General features: G+C 39.1%; 1 protein-coding gene across 1 annotated transcript in view; it reads right to left on the reverse strand.

Moving 5' to 3' along the window:
- Positions 1-1,219: 1,219 nt before the first annotated feature.
- Positions 1,220-15,730, reverse strand: part of LOC149262905 (uncharacterized) — an 81,563-nt gene continuing 67,052 nt past the window's right edge. The window contains exon 2 of the mRNA XM_089425394.1: positions 1,220-2,046. Within this exon, the coding sequence (XP_089281520.1) occupies positions 1,667-2,046 (380 nt within the window). The 3' untranslated portion in view covers positions 1,220-1,666. The remainder of the gene's footprint in view (positions 2,047-15,730) is intronic.

Genomic DNA, 15,730 nt, shown 5'->3' on the forward strand with positions numbered 1-15,730 from the left:
AGAACCTTGTCACTGATAGTTGAAATACATGCATGAAATGATCAGAAGCTCACCCACAACAATCAAGAAGGTACAGACACATGAGCTACAGTCCAAACAATGATGTTAGAGAGATTCCCAATGAAATTTTCCATTTTCTCTGGTTAATTAGCTTACCTTAGAGTTTAATGGTATCTCAGAAGTACTACTCTCTACATTTTGAAATAGTACTTAAAACCCACTGAGACAGCCAATCCTCAAAAGCTAACAAACAATATCAATATCTTTGTTAAAATTTTCAAAGCTGTAGAAGGAGAACCTGCATATCTAAGTTAGGAAATCTATATGTCAGAGGCTAATAACTTATAAAGACTATCGAGACTGAGTCCAGGCTTCTTAAATGCCTTCCTGAGAAAAAACCATCAATAGTTCTAGCTGCCATAATCCAAATTAATGCTGTAAATGAACATATGATATTAAAAACACAACAGACTGCATTAGTCCAAGACCTTGATTAATGATGGGAAGAAAGAAGCACTTTTAAACTGGAAAACACAAAAACATAACGAGTAGCTTGAATGTCGAAAATTAAACAAGTTGAGTACATTCAATGACAGCTCAATCAAAAGTTAAGTCACAATTAAAAGGAACTTCTTCAGGAAAATAAGTGCCCTTTCAAGTTCACACCAGTGAGATAAGCCAGTAGACGATGCCAATAGATCTTTCACCTGTAAACTAGAGGTTTTCTATTTTCAGATCTAATATTGCTTCCAGGAAAACATCAGATCTAGGCAAACATCTTATGTTTCGCGCAACTGTCATAATGGGCAGTGCTGCTTACAATCCCAAGTTTGGCATGTGTCAAGTTTGCATTTCATTTAAGTAAAACTGCAACATGCCAGTTTAACATTTTTATACAAAGTTGCAAGAAATATCATTTACATTCAAATACACAAGTGACCAGATAACAGAACCTTATCAAAATAAGGAAAGGAAATTCACATTGCAGTAAATAAGCTAAAGAAATTAGAAATGTTAGCATTTTATCATTTAACAGAAAAAGAAATACCTATTTCCACGGGGATATTTTAAATGAGTTATTTCCGAGGGAATATTATTCGATACGTCTGCAAAAATGCATTTAATAACATGACCCTATTAAGATACATCCTACGCTATTATTTTCATAAAAGCCACTAGTAATAAGTTGCCTTAAACTTATCAGAGCACTACAAAGATATTTAAATTGTAGAAAAGTGAACTACGGTCAACTAAGAAAACCATTACGTTACCAAGATATCCATTTCCGAAGGGAAAAATACCTGTGGATATATACGACTCAAGTCATATGTAATATGACTCTGTTAAGATGATAACATCGTATGACATTAATACATAGCATTTAGAAAGACTTTTGCCTTGGAACTTACAAAATCATTCTTTGGCAGTTGTTAAGAAAGTCGAATACAAATTGTGAAAGAAGCAGGCAATCCTCCCACAGAAACTCATCAAACTGAAAATTCAATAGCCTAACAATATTCTGCCTGAATATTCTTCACATTTTGCCTTTCTCTGAGTGTTATATAAAAGCTCCGGTCGAGCTTGTTCTGCTGCAAATCAAGAACTTAAAAATTTACCATATCTGCACTTGAGAAGAAATAGAATTCCCTCTTATATTCTCTTTGATTTAAAACCTCTGATCAAGGGCTGCCAATTGGGTCTGAAGGTTTTGATTATCCTCCAATAAGCGATCATATTCAAGAAGAAGATCCTCAGCTTGCTTCCGGGAAGCTTTAGCAGTGGCTTCAGCATCCCGTGCCTCCTTATCCTTTTCCTCCGATTCCAATGTCAACTTCTGTAATTTCTGCTTTAATTGAGATATCTCATTCTTCAACAGGTTCACATCCTCAGAACTTTTGTCAACTTTCTGTTCCTTAGATTTCATGTATTCTTCTTGGAAGCTTTTGGCTTGTTTTTTCAGTGAATCCATATTTGCCCTAAACCCACCTAATTTTCGAAGTTGATGATGCAGGCGATCAATAATTAATGCAAGGAAAAGTGAAAATCCTGTTAATGATGCCAAGGAACAATTTGCATCAAAGCCTTGAGTTATTAAAGAAATCCATAAGACTTCCACAAATGCAATTCCAAGATTCTTGAAATCAGAAACTCTGCAACATAATATAAAAAGCAGAAACCAGCTAAGCAACCTAGTGTGGGTCAATATCACCCAAACAGAGCATCCAACCTACTAACATAAACTACTAGAGAGAGAGAATGAAGCCGATGTCATGCTATCGTCCAAGACAGGTATACAATTTACATTATTGTAATGGATAATAGGCAATAAAAGCTACATCAATGATTAAAAAGTTATTTAGATTAACTCTTCTTCAAATTGGTTCAGAAATATTTAATAACATACCAAAGGAACTAGGGTTTTCAGGCTTTTTGTCTACTGGTTCTTCCATGTCTGCCCCAGAGGGGGGTTCCAGTTCCCCTCGTTCATAACAGGTATCTATGCTGGTTCAAGCTCCTTAAAACAGGATATTCTGCAGAGTTTAGATCTCTAGTAAGAACTTCAAAAGTTGAAAAAACTCAATAAGCATGAAGCACATAGATTCATAAAACAATGGGATGACCTGCCAAACTGGAAGTACCTGAAAGCTCCTCCCAAGCCAAGGCACTAACCTATTCAGAACATGCCCTGGTAAGCAAGTTTACAGGAGCTCAACCATCCTTGAAATCTTTTGAAGAGTGAATTGATAAGTCTTGGGAAACCTTTATTCAAGGTTCAATTTTTACCTCTTATATTGCAGGAGATTCTTAAGCTTCCTTTTCGGTAAAAGGAAGACAAGAATTCCAGAGGGGATTCCCAGTTCACTGGTGCAAGTGGGCTGTATCTGAACAGATGGGCCATCAGTTTTGATCCCATGGAGGAAATCCCAACAGCTGTCCCAATCTGGGTTAGGATACCACTTCTCCCTCTGTGCTTCTGGGGAAAGTAATAATTTCTCAGATTGGAAAGTGTTGAGAAATTTGTGGATTTTGAACTCAAGGAGGGGTATTTTCTGGATGAATAATTTTGGGCAGAACATTTTCTGGATGAATAATCTTAGGCTTATGGCCAGGGATTTGGCCAATATTTTATATGATACATTCAAGAGGAAGATTGGCATCCAACAGGTGATAAGCTCAGGGTTCCCAGTCTTGGGAATGAAACTGGCACACAAAGGTTGTTTTCTGTCAGATTCCATGTACACTTGGAGCAAGTTTGGTCTGACAATATGCAGGTAGCCATGGAGAATTTGCATGAAAAATCATCTAATCCAGGCAACTTATCCACCAGCATATCCATCAAGGCAAGGGTCATCTCTTCTAAAGTCAATGACCACTCACACAACCCTGTCTGTGCTTTAAAGAGTTCAGAGGAGACCCCACCTAAACAGGTTTGCATGGCCACCCTACATTCTTCAATAAGAGCCCTACGATTGAAAAACCATTTTGTAGTGGACAACAAACTCTTTATCCATACCCTCTTGCTTGGTAAATCTCTTGTCATGGAGTCTTGACAGCAGAAATTTTTTCTATTGCTTCTTTTGCAGCCAGAGACTTGAAAAAGTCTTCCATTGGTCAGTCACCAAACTAATCTAGCTCACAGTTGGGCTCCCTTGGTGCTGCATAATTCATCTACTTTCAGACGGTGACGAAGCTTGGCTGTCCTACCCTTAAGTGCTTCGTTAAAGGGACAGAATCGAAGTCATTGGCTAGCTTGTTCAATCTCATTTTTAATAGCAGTATGTTGCTTCTGCCAAATCAAGGCATGCTACCTACTATAACCCTTGAGCGATGAGCTCGCTAAGGAGATGGCATCTTCCCACCATTCAATCCATCCAACTTCTACTCTCAACCTTGGATAAGATTCCATATTCTTCTCATGCAGTTTAGGTACCAACGATTCTTCAAGTGGAAGATTTTCATAATACGGTGGACCTCAAGACATACACAATTTAGCAACACCCTGCAAAATGGTATAATATCTCTAAATTTGGACCTCAGCTAAATAAATAGACCATGAATAACCTATGTTTGTTTAATGCAATAGTGGGTGCTCACTAGTTAAGGTCCCATTGGTTACAATCACTGTATAAAGAGATGTTTGTAATGTAATCAAATAGTTGGAAGCCTGAGTTCAAATGCCACATTTCTCAAAAATAATGCTTCGATAGTATAGCTGAAGAATATGACAACTTAGCCCAAAGGGACTGGCCATGGCCGACCATAATAGGCCTAGGATATCCACAATATAGAGCCTTCACAAGGGGGTTACAGGACTTTTGACTTGCATTCTTTGGACTTACAATGGTGCTGCCAAAAATGAAAAAGTGCATATGTACCCCTTGTAATGTCCTCTACTAAATTAATTGCCCAAGGGAGGACAAAGTAGTCTATCCAAACCCGTAGGATATAGTCAATAATAAATGGGGGAACCCATTATCAATGCTTTTGAGGCAACATTGGGTAAATTGGGGTAATTGGGGAAAAACTTGTCAAGGAAGCCATAATTGAGGCTAAGTGGAAGAAGAGACCCCTCAAATTAAAATAAGGAGAAGAGACCCCAAAAGGAATCTATAAATAAGAGATGACAATCATTATTTTCATCATGGTTGATTGGATATCTTTGTTTTATGGGCTGAGCCTCTGAGGGTTTTAAGACCCATTTTTCCTTTGATTGGTTTCAGTGGTGATGATCCCACCCTAGCCAATCTCCTCTCTTTCTCTCACCTGTTTGGCATAATTTTCTCAGGCACTTCTCATCTGGTTTCTGGCAGGCAAGGGACTTCTGTGGATCAAGTGATTGTGGAGACATTCTGGGCATCTTATCTAACAGTGGCAAATCAAGGGTTTCTAAGGCGGGATACTTTTGTGACTTGTTAGGGTACTTTGTGGCAGCATTGTGGAGTCAACCACAAAGGAGTGAGGGTTTACCCACATTCCCAGCCAGCGGCTACACCAAGAATCGGTTCCTGTACCGCAGATCACTAAAGGGCAAAACATTTGTGATAACAGCCCTGTTCCAAAACAGTAGCACGTGGATTTGAAGGCAAAATTGGCAGCAGATCTCCCCTCTGTGGCAGTGAGGGTTACAAACTATAGATGTGTAAGAGTCTAGGGAGGCCGCAGCCTATCCCTCAGAGATCTTGTTGGAAGACGAACTACTCCTGAGGCAATAGACGACGAACTAGGGCGTAGAATTGAGCAGCGAGGTTCAAGGGTTCCAGTTTGACAACAGCGTCAATGTTTGGAGCAACTGAAGGCACAGTGAAATGCAACAGCAAAATAGCAAGCTCTGTAGAGCATCATTGGAGTAACAGAATTAACAGAGGTCATTTTAAATTGTTTCTTAGGTTACAAACAGTCTTGTAAGATGGTTATTGGGTCAGATTTGTTGATTAAAGTTTGACTATTCTTGCAATCATATATAAATTGCCAATGTTTATATTGAAGGGACTGCCACAGTTATGGATGCTATACAACCAGGTCTACTGGTGTAATAGCCCTAGGAGAAATTGCCAAATTGAAACTGATGTGACCTACTGATGTATTGTGAAACCTACTGTTTGACTATATTGTTGTGTTCTCTATATCTATCTGGAACTGAAAGGAATACTGTGATAATCAGTACAATTTATCTTGTGATTTTCTAACCCTAAGACAAAAATTCCTTAGGGATATTACAACCCTACTAAAATGAAAAAATTTGTAAGCATGATCACTGGTATAGTGGCCAGTCCAACCAAAATAGAGTGCACCTATGTCATTCCCACATGGTTGTGTCATTGAGTCTGTATGCATTCTTTGGCCATGTTATATTCATCAGACAGTTCTCAACATGTAAGTCTCAGTTTTTTAAAATGTTCACACTTCTCGAGGAAATACACATTTCCCAATGCATGTGGTCCTGAAAGGCAAAAAGTCAACTTACTCTCAAAATGCTCAGCAAAACATGTTGATGACAGACCTGTCGTCCCTTCGCCTTCTTCTCTCAAGACATTTTTCCTGATGATGGGTCCTGTTCAGGACTCGAAACATTGACTTGAAAACCAAACTGTGGACCATACATCGAATTTCTCTTCTTCAAATTCAAACCACAGAAACCTGCAAACAAGAAAAAAAGTTGATGACACGCCCCATTGAAATTTTTCCAAAATAAAGGCATCATCCATTTACCTTTAAATTGGTCATGTACTTTGGACAATGAGGTGGGCTTAGACCCTTTGACTCAAAGAGAGTGTACACCCCCACGTATGCCAAAAATCTTCCACAGCTTTCCAAATCCCACTAGGAGCAGCCTCTAGTGAGACATCTCAAATATTTGAGTTGATTGTGTGGTAAGACAGATCTTCACCTGATTAAAGCTATTCCTTATAAGGACTAGTTCAACCTCCAGTTCCAACTCGCTCCAACCTACAAGAGAGATGAAGAAGACTAGTGCCTTGTGCACTCTCTCCACAAGGCTATGTAGCCCCTCAATGGATCGCCCCTCCAATGCTTGTATAATCCTTACTAATTTGTTCGTTATTTTGCTCACCATTTTACAACATGTGCCAAGCAAAAATGATATAGAAAAAAACAACATGCACAATAGAGATAGTTTTTGCAAAATAGAATTTCTATTATGGCATTTATTGATCTCGCAAATCAAAAACAACTTGAAAGAGAGGAGAGGCTCTCCTTTTATAATTTTATTTGTAATGGCTAAATAACAACTAGTTTCTCTCTTAGAAACAATATTTTACCTAAGAAACGGGTGGTTCGTGACTGTGTGGAGGCGGATGAACAAAAGTGTGATCGGTATGTAGTGATGGCGGCCAGTGAAATAGAGTCGGAATGGCAAATTCATGGTAGACGGAGGCTGTGGCGATCGACAGCGAACAGAGTCTATGGTGGCATCGTGGACAGAGAGCAGTGGCAGTGGACTGCTGAACAATGGCATAGGTGGGGCTGTGTGTGGCAGCGGCTCTTAGCTGAACGACTGTAGAAAATTGCCTCCAGCTATGAATTGTTTGTTTTGAACTTTTTTATTTTTATTTTTAAATTAAAAATTTTCATGTCTCTTTTTTTCGATTTATTTATTTTTTTATATTTGCCCTTTTTAATTTTTTTTTTTTATTTTTTTTGTTACATTTTTTTTTAATAATTTCTTTTATTATATATATATATATATATATTTCTGAATTTATTTATTTTTCACAATGTTCTTTTTCATTTATTGGCTCTCTTGAAAATTTCCCAATTTTTTTTTAAATTTATCTATATGGCCAAAAGCCTGATAGAGAGATGGAGAAACTCCAAATTGTAGTGAAACACTTGAACTGCAATAGCAATAAAGTTGACGAAGAGTCGATGGCCAAGGGCATGGATTGAAGAGCGCAGCTCTGTGCAGCAGCCAGAGGATCAAATTGCTCCAATACCAAATGAAGCGAACAAAGTCGTTTTTCAGTTTAAATACTCCAGAAAATTTGGAATATGAAGATGTCCATTGAGGATACAAATATTATATATTAAATGTGTGAATAAGAATGATGTTACAAATGAGAGTGAGAGGTCTGCTTATATACTGGGCAGGTGCCTCTTCAATATTAATTACTAATTAACTAATCGTTATTACAATTATCCTCATTATTTATATTTATATTATTTATATATATTTATTCATAACAATATTATCTGCACAGGCACATAGAGTTAAATTTTGCAAATATACAATAAGCTACAGCCATATCTTTACAGATGTTACAGGAAATCGAAGGTACAAGGACTCTTAAAAGTAAGTTTTATCATAAACCCCTTGTATAGTGCCCAGACCTGTTATTATAAATAATACCACTAATTTGGGACTAAAAAAAGTTATTCCAGCACTTAGAACTCTTATTGATTAGCTGAAATTTATTTCAGGGTTTTCACCCACTGGGGTACGAACCCAAAACCTTTGCAAGAGAATTTTTAGTTTGCTGGAAATTCAATTTTGTCGCAGGTTTGAGGCTTAGAAGTGGTTTAAAGTGACTTCCCTTTGATTTCCTAACTTCCCCACCCCTAAATATTTAACCTAGAGTGCTTAGACACTATTTTCCAAAGTGACTTACCTTTGTTTTTCTACAGATTTTCCAATCTGCAGTCACAGGACACCAGGCAAATTAACACAGAAACCCCTCTTACCAAAGGTCTAACTCAAAAATAACTTATAGAATTGGTAAGTATATTAAATGTTCACACATTCAGACTATTTATACGCTATATACTTGCTGTTTTGAGTTATTTATATCACTGATCTGCATTTATTTTCTGCATATTTTACATTCCTAGATCAGTATAATAGTACACAATTAACCTCTCTCTTCACCCAAGACCCCATATAAGGCACCGGTTAATCTTTGATCCGGTAAAGTCATCTTTAACGGAATCCCCCCATAGTCTTTAAAGAAGAAGCTGGGCTTAAAGAGTGGGGACTTGTCGTGAGATGACAGTGGGCATTTGTCCTATGTATGTCAATCTTAGCAAGTTGCAAGGACAATTACATTTTTTGGCATCGTTACTGAGGATAAGGTCAATCATCGAGTTTCAATGACAATTACATCATCTTTTGAATTACCCCGTCACGGCTAACATTTTCTCACATCGTAGCGGGGAATAAGGTCAATTGATCCAGCATTCAACAACATCATCTTGATAATATTGCTTCTATTTTGTATCTTGGTGAGATTGGCATTATCATTGCTAACTTGGAGAATCTCATTGCTAACTTGGAGAATCTCATCTAGCGACTCCACTTGAACAAAACATAAAAAGGTACAGCACAAGAAACTGCTTTCCAAGGTACTGAATAAGGTAAGAACAATACGTATAGGCAACTCCAATGTAGTGTTTTCATCAATATGTTTCCTTTTATATCCCTTTTTAGACTTACTGCCAATCTTCACAACTAACGAAAGATAGAGCTACCTCCTTAGTTAGCTCCATGGTATGTTCCAGTTGACTTTTCAGGTATGACGGGTCTTCCTCGTGATTATAAAGTTGGGTCACATGAAAAACCCATTTTCTGTAGATATGGGGAATAAGTTGTAATCACCTTTTGTATTTATCAGATATTGTAAGAAAAATGGCTTCATCCGTGAGGATGTCATGATGGGTGCCTTCACAACAGGCTTGAAAGGATCTGCAATGATTTGGTACTAAAGCCTTGGCAAAGGTATGTTTACATCCTTAGCAATAAATTTGGAAGCACTTTGTACAAGATGGGATTGTGACTGGGGAAGTTGGCTCCCCATTATTCAAGAAATGAAGGGCTATATTTAGCACAAAAATTCTAAAAGAAGTCCCTCGTCTTTTTCCTTCAATTGGGGAAGCCAGTGAAGAAGATGAAGGTTTACATGAAGATTTTCAACCTTTTCCTTCCTCCCATGAGTCAGAAGATGATAATGAATGGATGGCTTACTTGACTATGATCAACGAAACGCATGATACAAATGGTGAACAGGAAGAAATAAATGAAGAAAGCATGATAGATTCCCATTCGGAACCATTTCAAGACAAAGGATGGCTTTGATACCTTCAAGGTGTTAAAGAGGGTTGGAAGAAATTGTCATTGCTGTCAAAGGGTGAATGGGCCAGCATTTGTTTGACCACTCCAGATTGGTAGCCCTTGTCATACTGTTTCGTTTGATAGGTGGCAGGCCATGTGGGTCTTCATGATTGCAAAGATATCTTGATTTAAAGAAGGTTGTGCCCCAATGCATGGCTTGATGCCCCAAATGGATGGGTTTGGCACCAGCGTCTTACCCCAAAAATTCATGGCCTTAAATATTTTTCGCTGACCCTAGAAGAAGGTCAAAACTGTGACTTAACTTACCTAAATCTGTGTCCAAATCAGCCTTGGTATAAGATAATGGAAGACAAAAGAAATAGATTTCCTCGGCCTCTATAATACCAAGTGTAATTTCTCTCCATGATATACATGAAAAATTGTATTATTTTCCTCCGTAATTCAATTGTGGGTCCGTGGAGTAACGTTGGATTACACAAGAGGGTTTTGGTTCTGTGGTTTGGATATCATTCTGATATTGCAAGAGATTTTATTGATATCGGTCCTGAGATTGTACGAGGGTTTCGCTTGGAAAAGATCATTCTCCATCTCCAAGTCTCGGATCACTTGAAGGCAACATTTCTGAGCATCGTATGGCTCATTGAGAAGTGCGAAACTGTTAAAGATCTGAAGTGAATTGCAAACAAAACGAGTGGTTCATTGGTATACTTCTTGTGCAAATTTTGGCCTTCAATTATTGATAGTACAAGACCTTACAGCGCAGGAGATTTTCAAGTATAGTGACAAGTTTTAGAAAGGTTTGAATCGTTGACCTGAAGCAGTTTTCTTTCATCTCAGTATTTCAGCTTTCCTCAGTTCAAGCAAAGAGTATTAACTAGTACAACTAGACCTACGGTCCTGAACAAGAGAGTTCTGTACGGTTCTGAATGTGCTTCTATGGATAAAATTGCTTGCTTCTGAAATATTTTCAGTCCATTCTTTGAGCACAAGTTGGTGGCATCTGCAGCTTGTCTAAGGCTTCAATCAGTCTACATATTCTTCTGTGTGATGTTGAGGCATTTTGGCCTAGGCTAACATCTGAAATCTTGGCCCTGAGGAACAGTGGAACAGCACATTTAAAGTTTTACAGAAGTATTCAGCTTTGTGAATGTATTTATACATATGCCTACAATCAAACTAACCTAATTCAAGCCACTCAGAAACCGGCTTTGTGAATGTATTTATACATATGCCTGCAATCAAACTAACCTAATTCAAGCCACTCAGAAACTAAGCCGACCTTTTCAAGAATAGTCAATACTCATCACAGTGACAGTATCAATAAAATGATCAAGAAATTCACAAGAGGCTGGTTAATCAAGTACCTAACCAGGTAAGACCTGTATTGGTTGATTTTTGTAGCCACAATACAGTGTTCCTGTTCTGGAAAAGCTTCATCCACGACTGCAGCCATGGGTCTCACAAAGTCTATGATCATTTATAGCCCGCCAGCTTGAATACATTGGTTTAATTTGTTGATTTACATAGTATACTTCATCTATACTTTGGATTCAGAAGTTAGCCGTTTGTGGGCCCCGAAGAATTGTTAAAAGGTGGCATATTACATAGCATATATTGGATTGACATACGTCTCCGAAGTTTAAGTTATGATCTGTGGACCCTGGAGGTGAGTCTCCATTTTATATTCATTTTGTTGTATAGTTATCAAATATGGGTGGTCTGGCAAGTCATTTGAAGGATGACTGAAACAATCAAATTGTAGAACATCTATATGGTCATATATAGCTATTTTGGATCCATATTGGGAACTGAAAGACGCTGGGCAATTTGTAGATTCTTAGTTTACTATATGGTTTAACATGATTTTTGAGAGCATTATTGATCCAAATTAAGAACCAGGAAAAGCATTAAGATCAGAAGCATTTTGCAGTAGTTGATGACATTGGTATAAGTAGCTAGGGTTTTGTTGCAGCATATGGTTTCAGCATCCTATGATCCCAAAACTTACAGTTGGGCATAGGTCGGATTGGTGGCATCTAGGTTTGTGCATGTAGGCACAGGTCAATAGTGTCAGCAGTTGCAGTACTACAGGATTGTGATGCCAAAGCAGAGACAATGCAGATTGTGGTGATTGAGAATTGGATTCACTAATCCTAGGTTGTCAACAGACATATTCATATGACAAGCAGTATTGGTCACAGTTGTTGAAGACTAGGATGTTGAGTGTAGATGGTTATGACAGTTGAAATACAACATTGGCATTGACAGCTAGGGTTTGATGTGCAGATGGTGCAGAGTCAGTTTTGATTAACAGAGATTGTATTGCAGTTTCCTATATCATAGTTTCTTTTATCTTGATATTGAGCACAGGATGATCCAATGTGAAAATTGTGAAACATGGTCCGCCGGCTGACCAAGTTGGCAGGGTGGTGCAAGGCAGGAGTGGGGTCTCCTTCAGGTTGGAGCCTAAGAACACCTTAGGGCGGTCGGGTGGTGATAGGGCAAGTTGTAGCTTGCACAATGCATTTGAGCGTCCGTCTAGTAGCAGCTGGTAAAAAGAGTGTTGGAGCATCCGTCAAGTTGGAGCCTGAAATCTAGGGCATTGGAGCGTCCTTCCAGTTGCAACTGGTAAATAGGGCGTAGGAGCATCCTACAAGTTGGAGCCTCTTTCAGTTGGAGCTGAAAACTTGATGTAAATCTTTTAAAGACAAATATTAAGAAGCGTTTGGTGGTTTTTGTCCCGAAGGGGTTTCCACCTAAAAATCTGTGTCTATTGTCTCTATTTGTTATGCATTGTTGAATGGTGTTGATAATGTTTATGTTTATCTGATGCTAATAACAATTAATGCTCTGTGAAATTAAAAATATACTAATTGATAAGAAATATTGATTCATCCCCCTCTTAGTGATTCCAACACTCCAATCTATCCCCGACTTATATTTCTTCACCAGCAGATACTTTGTTCTCTTGTTGGTTGCTCCAGCAGCCTTAAATCGCCTTTTAGCAGCCCTTCAACCCTTGATCTAATCCTCGGCTTGCTTGGATGCACTTCACCCAGCCTTATCTAGGTTGTGACTGACCTTAACAAGCCTCCAAACCACCCTGTAGCCTTAAGTTTGCTCTTTCCAACCTTAACCAAGCCCTTCCTGTGCCCTCAGCCAGACGACCTTGCGGCCTAGACAAGGCACAATCCAACCCTCTTATAGGGCTCAGATCTATTCATTAACCTAGAAAATACACAAACCAACCTTTCTTTGATCACAAAACCAACTCAGCCTCCTCTTGGACAACTACTTGGCCTTATTGAACAGAACTCAGCCTCCTCAAAAAAACATACATCTGCTTGTGGCTGCAACTAGACTCCTTGCTACGGTTCACCTTCTAGGGTTGTCTCCTTGCATAAGTGGTCCATCACACTTGTGACTAGCCTCTCCTTTAGCTCCATATTTATAGCTCTTGTCTAAGTGTATTGGGAGTCTTCTTTGTCCTTCAAGAAACCCCTATTTACCACTTAATAACAAATTAGAATAAAATATTAATTTCCTTAGGTTCTAAGCCCACAACTTTGGGTCCAAAACCCCAACACTTGGGTACTTTGCCCATAAGTTCCCTTTTAGTAGGTTTTCTCTACTCGAGAATACCTCCCAAGCTACACAAATTTCAACACTCCCTCTTGGTGAGGAAGGTATTTCCATGTCCTTCTCGTAGAAATCTCCAACTCCATGACTTTCCTTGCATGCCCATGACTTCCTTACATGAGCCATGACTTTCCCTTGCATGGCCATGATTGTCCTCGCATGTGCCACGTCTTCTTTGTGCTTGATCAAGACTTATCTTGCATAGTGCATGATTGTCCTCGCATGTACCGTGACATTTCCTTGTGTGATTCGTGATTGTCCTTGCATGGTCTACGACTTTCCTTCCACCACCACAACTATCCTTGCATGGTCTGAAAACTCCACTCTCTTGCTTGAATCTGAAGGTTAGACTTCCACTATGGCTAACTTTCCTTTGTAGTCTCCCTTTGAAGCCAGACTCCCTCTAAGCCTACACAACCTCCACTTGGCTCACTCTGCTTTGCCTCTCAAAAAGTGTCACAACTGAACTTGTGTCCTTTCAAGGTCAGTCCCGAGCTGTGGTTGAACACTAGGCCTATACCACTCGAGACCACTGCAACTCAACTATGCAAGTATCCTCATCCTCCTGGGTCAAATACCTCATATGCACATGGTTCCATTGTCGGATGTGCAATTCTACAACCTAATGACCACATGGAGCTACCTCATCCATGCCAAAGCACTCCTTGCCAAGGCACCTGAACTGTCTCCACATATTTTGACAAGTCAACGAAACTCCATCATCAACAACCCACCACACAACATATTGTTGTGCACCAAGTTCTCCACCAATCCACCAGAACTCTCATTCTTTCTCATCACCAAAGTAGTCAAGACCATGTATCCACATTCTTTGTTGAACCTTCTGCTTCATGTCTAGGCAATATTATTGCTACTTGTAACAATCTCACAGCACCCTCCTAGCGCTGACACTTGTCACACTATGATCTAGTTTCCCTTCGTAGTAGCTCTAATACGATGTTGGAATTTCCATACACCCTAAATCTAGTCTATGCCCTAGCTAGGAACACAAACACACTAGAGATTGCCAAACAAAAACAACTTTGCACAGCGGAATCTAATAGCAAACAGATCAATAATTGTACACAAGATTTTGGCCCAAATCACGTTCCTTATTAGTCCATCAATAAGAAAACCTTAGGGCTCCCATACCAGGGATCATGGCCCATTACAAACCCTGATACAAATGCTAATATACATAGTCTATCCTTTGACTGAAACCCTGTTAAATTTCTAATTCCAACCAAATTTATTTTCTCACGACATATTTATTTATCCCTAACAATTTATTTATTTACCCAAATAAACAATGATTCGCCGAAAAATAAAATCACTGCATTTTTAACTTTTAGAATTGAAAATATGCAAGGAAAATAAACCAAAGAAATCAATCACACATAGCAAAATCGATTAAGCCACAACAATTCTTCGTCACTTCATTATGTAGAAAATTTGGGTTTTTCGACCCACCGAGATACAAGGAAAAATACAAATTTGGAACCTACAACTCGACTCCCTCATAATGAATTCGACCCAGGTAAATCGGCCTCAGGGAAATTTTCCTTTGGATGAAATCGGCCTGAAGAACTCGACCTCTAGCAACTCGATCTGCGCCCTCCAGCAACTATATATGCACCCTACCATACCCAACACTCTAGCAACTTGACCTCCTCCAAATAAATACAATCTCCCTCCGGCAACTTATAAGTTATAGCCCTATAATCTCCTCTTACTCGACCTCCACTCGCACTTCTTCTTTGTGCACTAGTCCACTGAGCCACTCGCACTGCAGAGAAAATCACTCTCTCTTCGTGATGACTCACTCACATAACTTGTGCTCTTCGTCTTGTGTCTTCACCTCCTCGCTAGGCTCCCTTTATAATCTTCATTGAGTCCAAATCCCTAACCCCAATCTCCCTTCTAGAACCATCTTGGAGATCAACAGTTGAGATTATTTCTAAGCTAAGAAACCAAAATCGCCCCCCCCCCAGTCGTGTCCTGAATCCCATGAATCGAACATGATTCTCTAGGATACATGTTTGATTCAAGACTCAAGCATTCCCTGGCACATGGGGTTCAATGGGCACATGAATCTTATTCAATGGGCCAGCGAGTCCCTATTTCAAGACACGTGTCCCTCTGAAAAGCGTGTCGTACGGCCTTTAAAGCACGATTTGGGCCCATTTATCACTCATTCTTAAGTGTCTCTCTTGTTGTGGGTGTGTGGGAGCGACTAGCAAAGGGTTTGGGAGCATTTTGGAGGTGATTCAAGCAATAGGTAAGTGCATTTTGCTTCTATTTTTTTTGCATTTTTGCTACAACAATTTGCATGTCCATTTTTTTTACAAGTTTGTGCATTTTTTCTTTATTTTTTTACAGCATTCATGGTTCAATCAAGGGAAGCAGAGGAGCAAAGGAAGGGGAAGAATGTCCCATTGGTGATGCCCCTCATGTTGCAATTTCATCAAGGTTTGAAAGTGTTCCCTCTGTTGGAAGTGGGCTTGCAAC

Source organism: Pinus tabuliformis, chromosome 6 (assembly GCF_031772625.1).
Source record: "Pinus tabuliformis cultivar Carrire ecotype Pingquan chromosome 6, CPIR1, whole genome shotgun sequence".
In the NCBI taxonomy this organism is placed as follows: Eukaryota; Viridiplantae; Streptophyta; class Pinopsida; order Pinales; family Pinaceae; genus Pinus; species Pinus tabuliformis.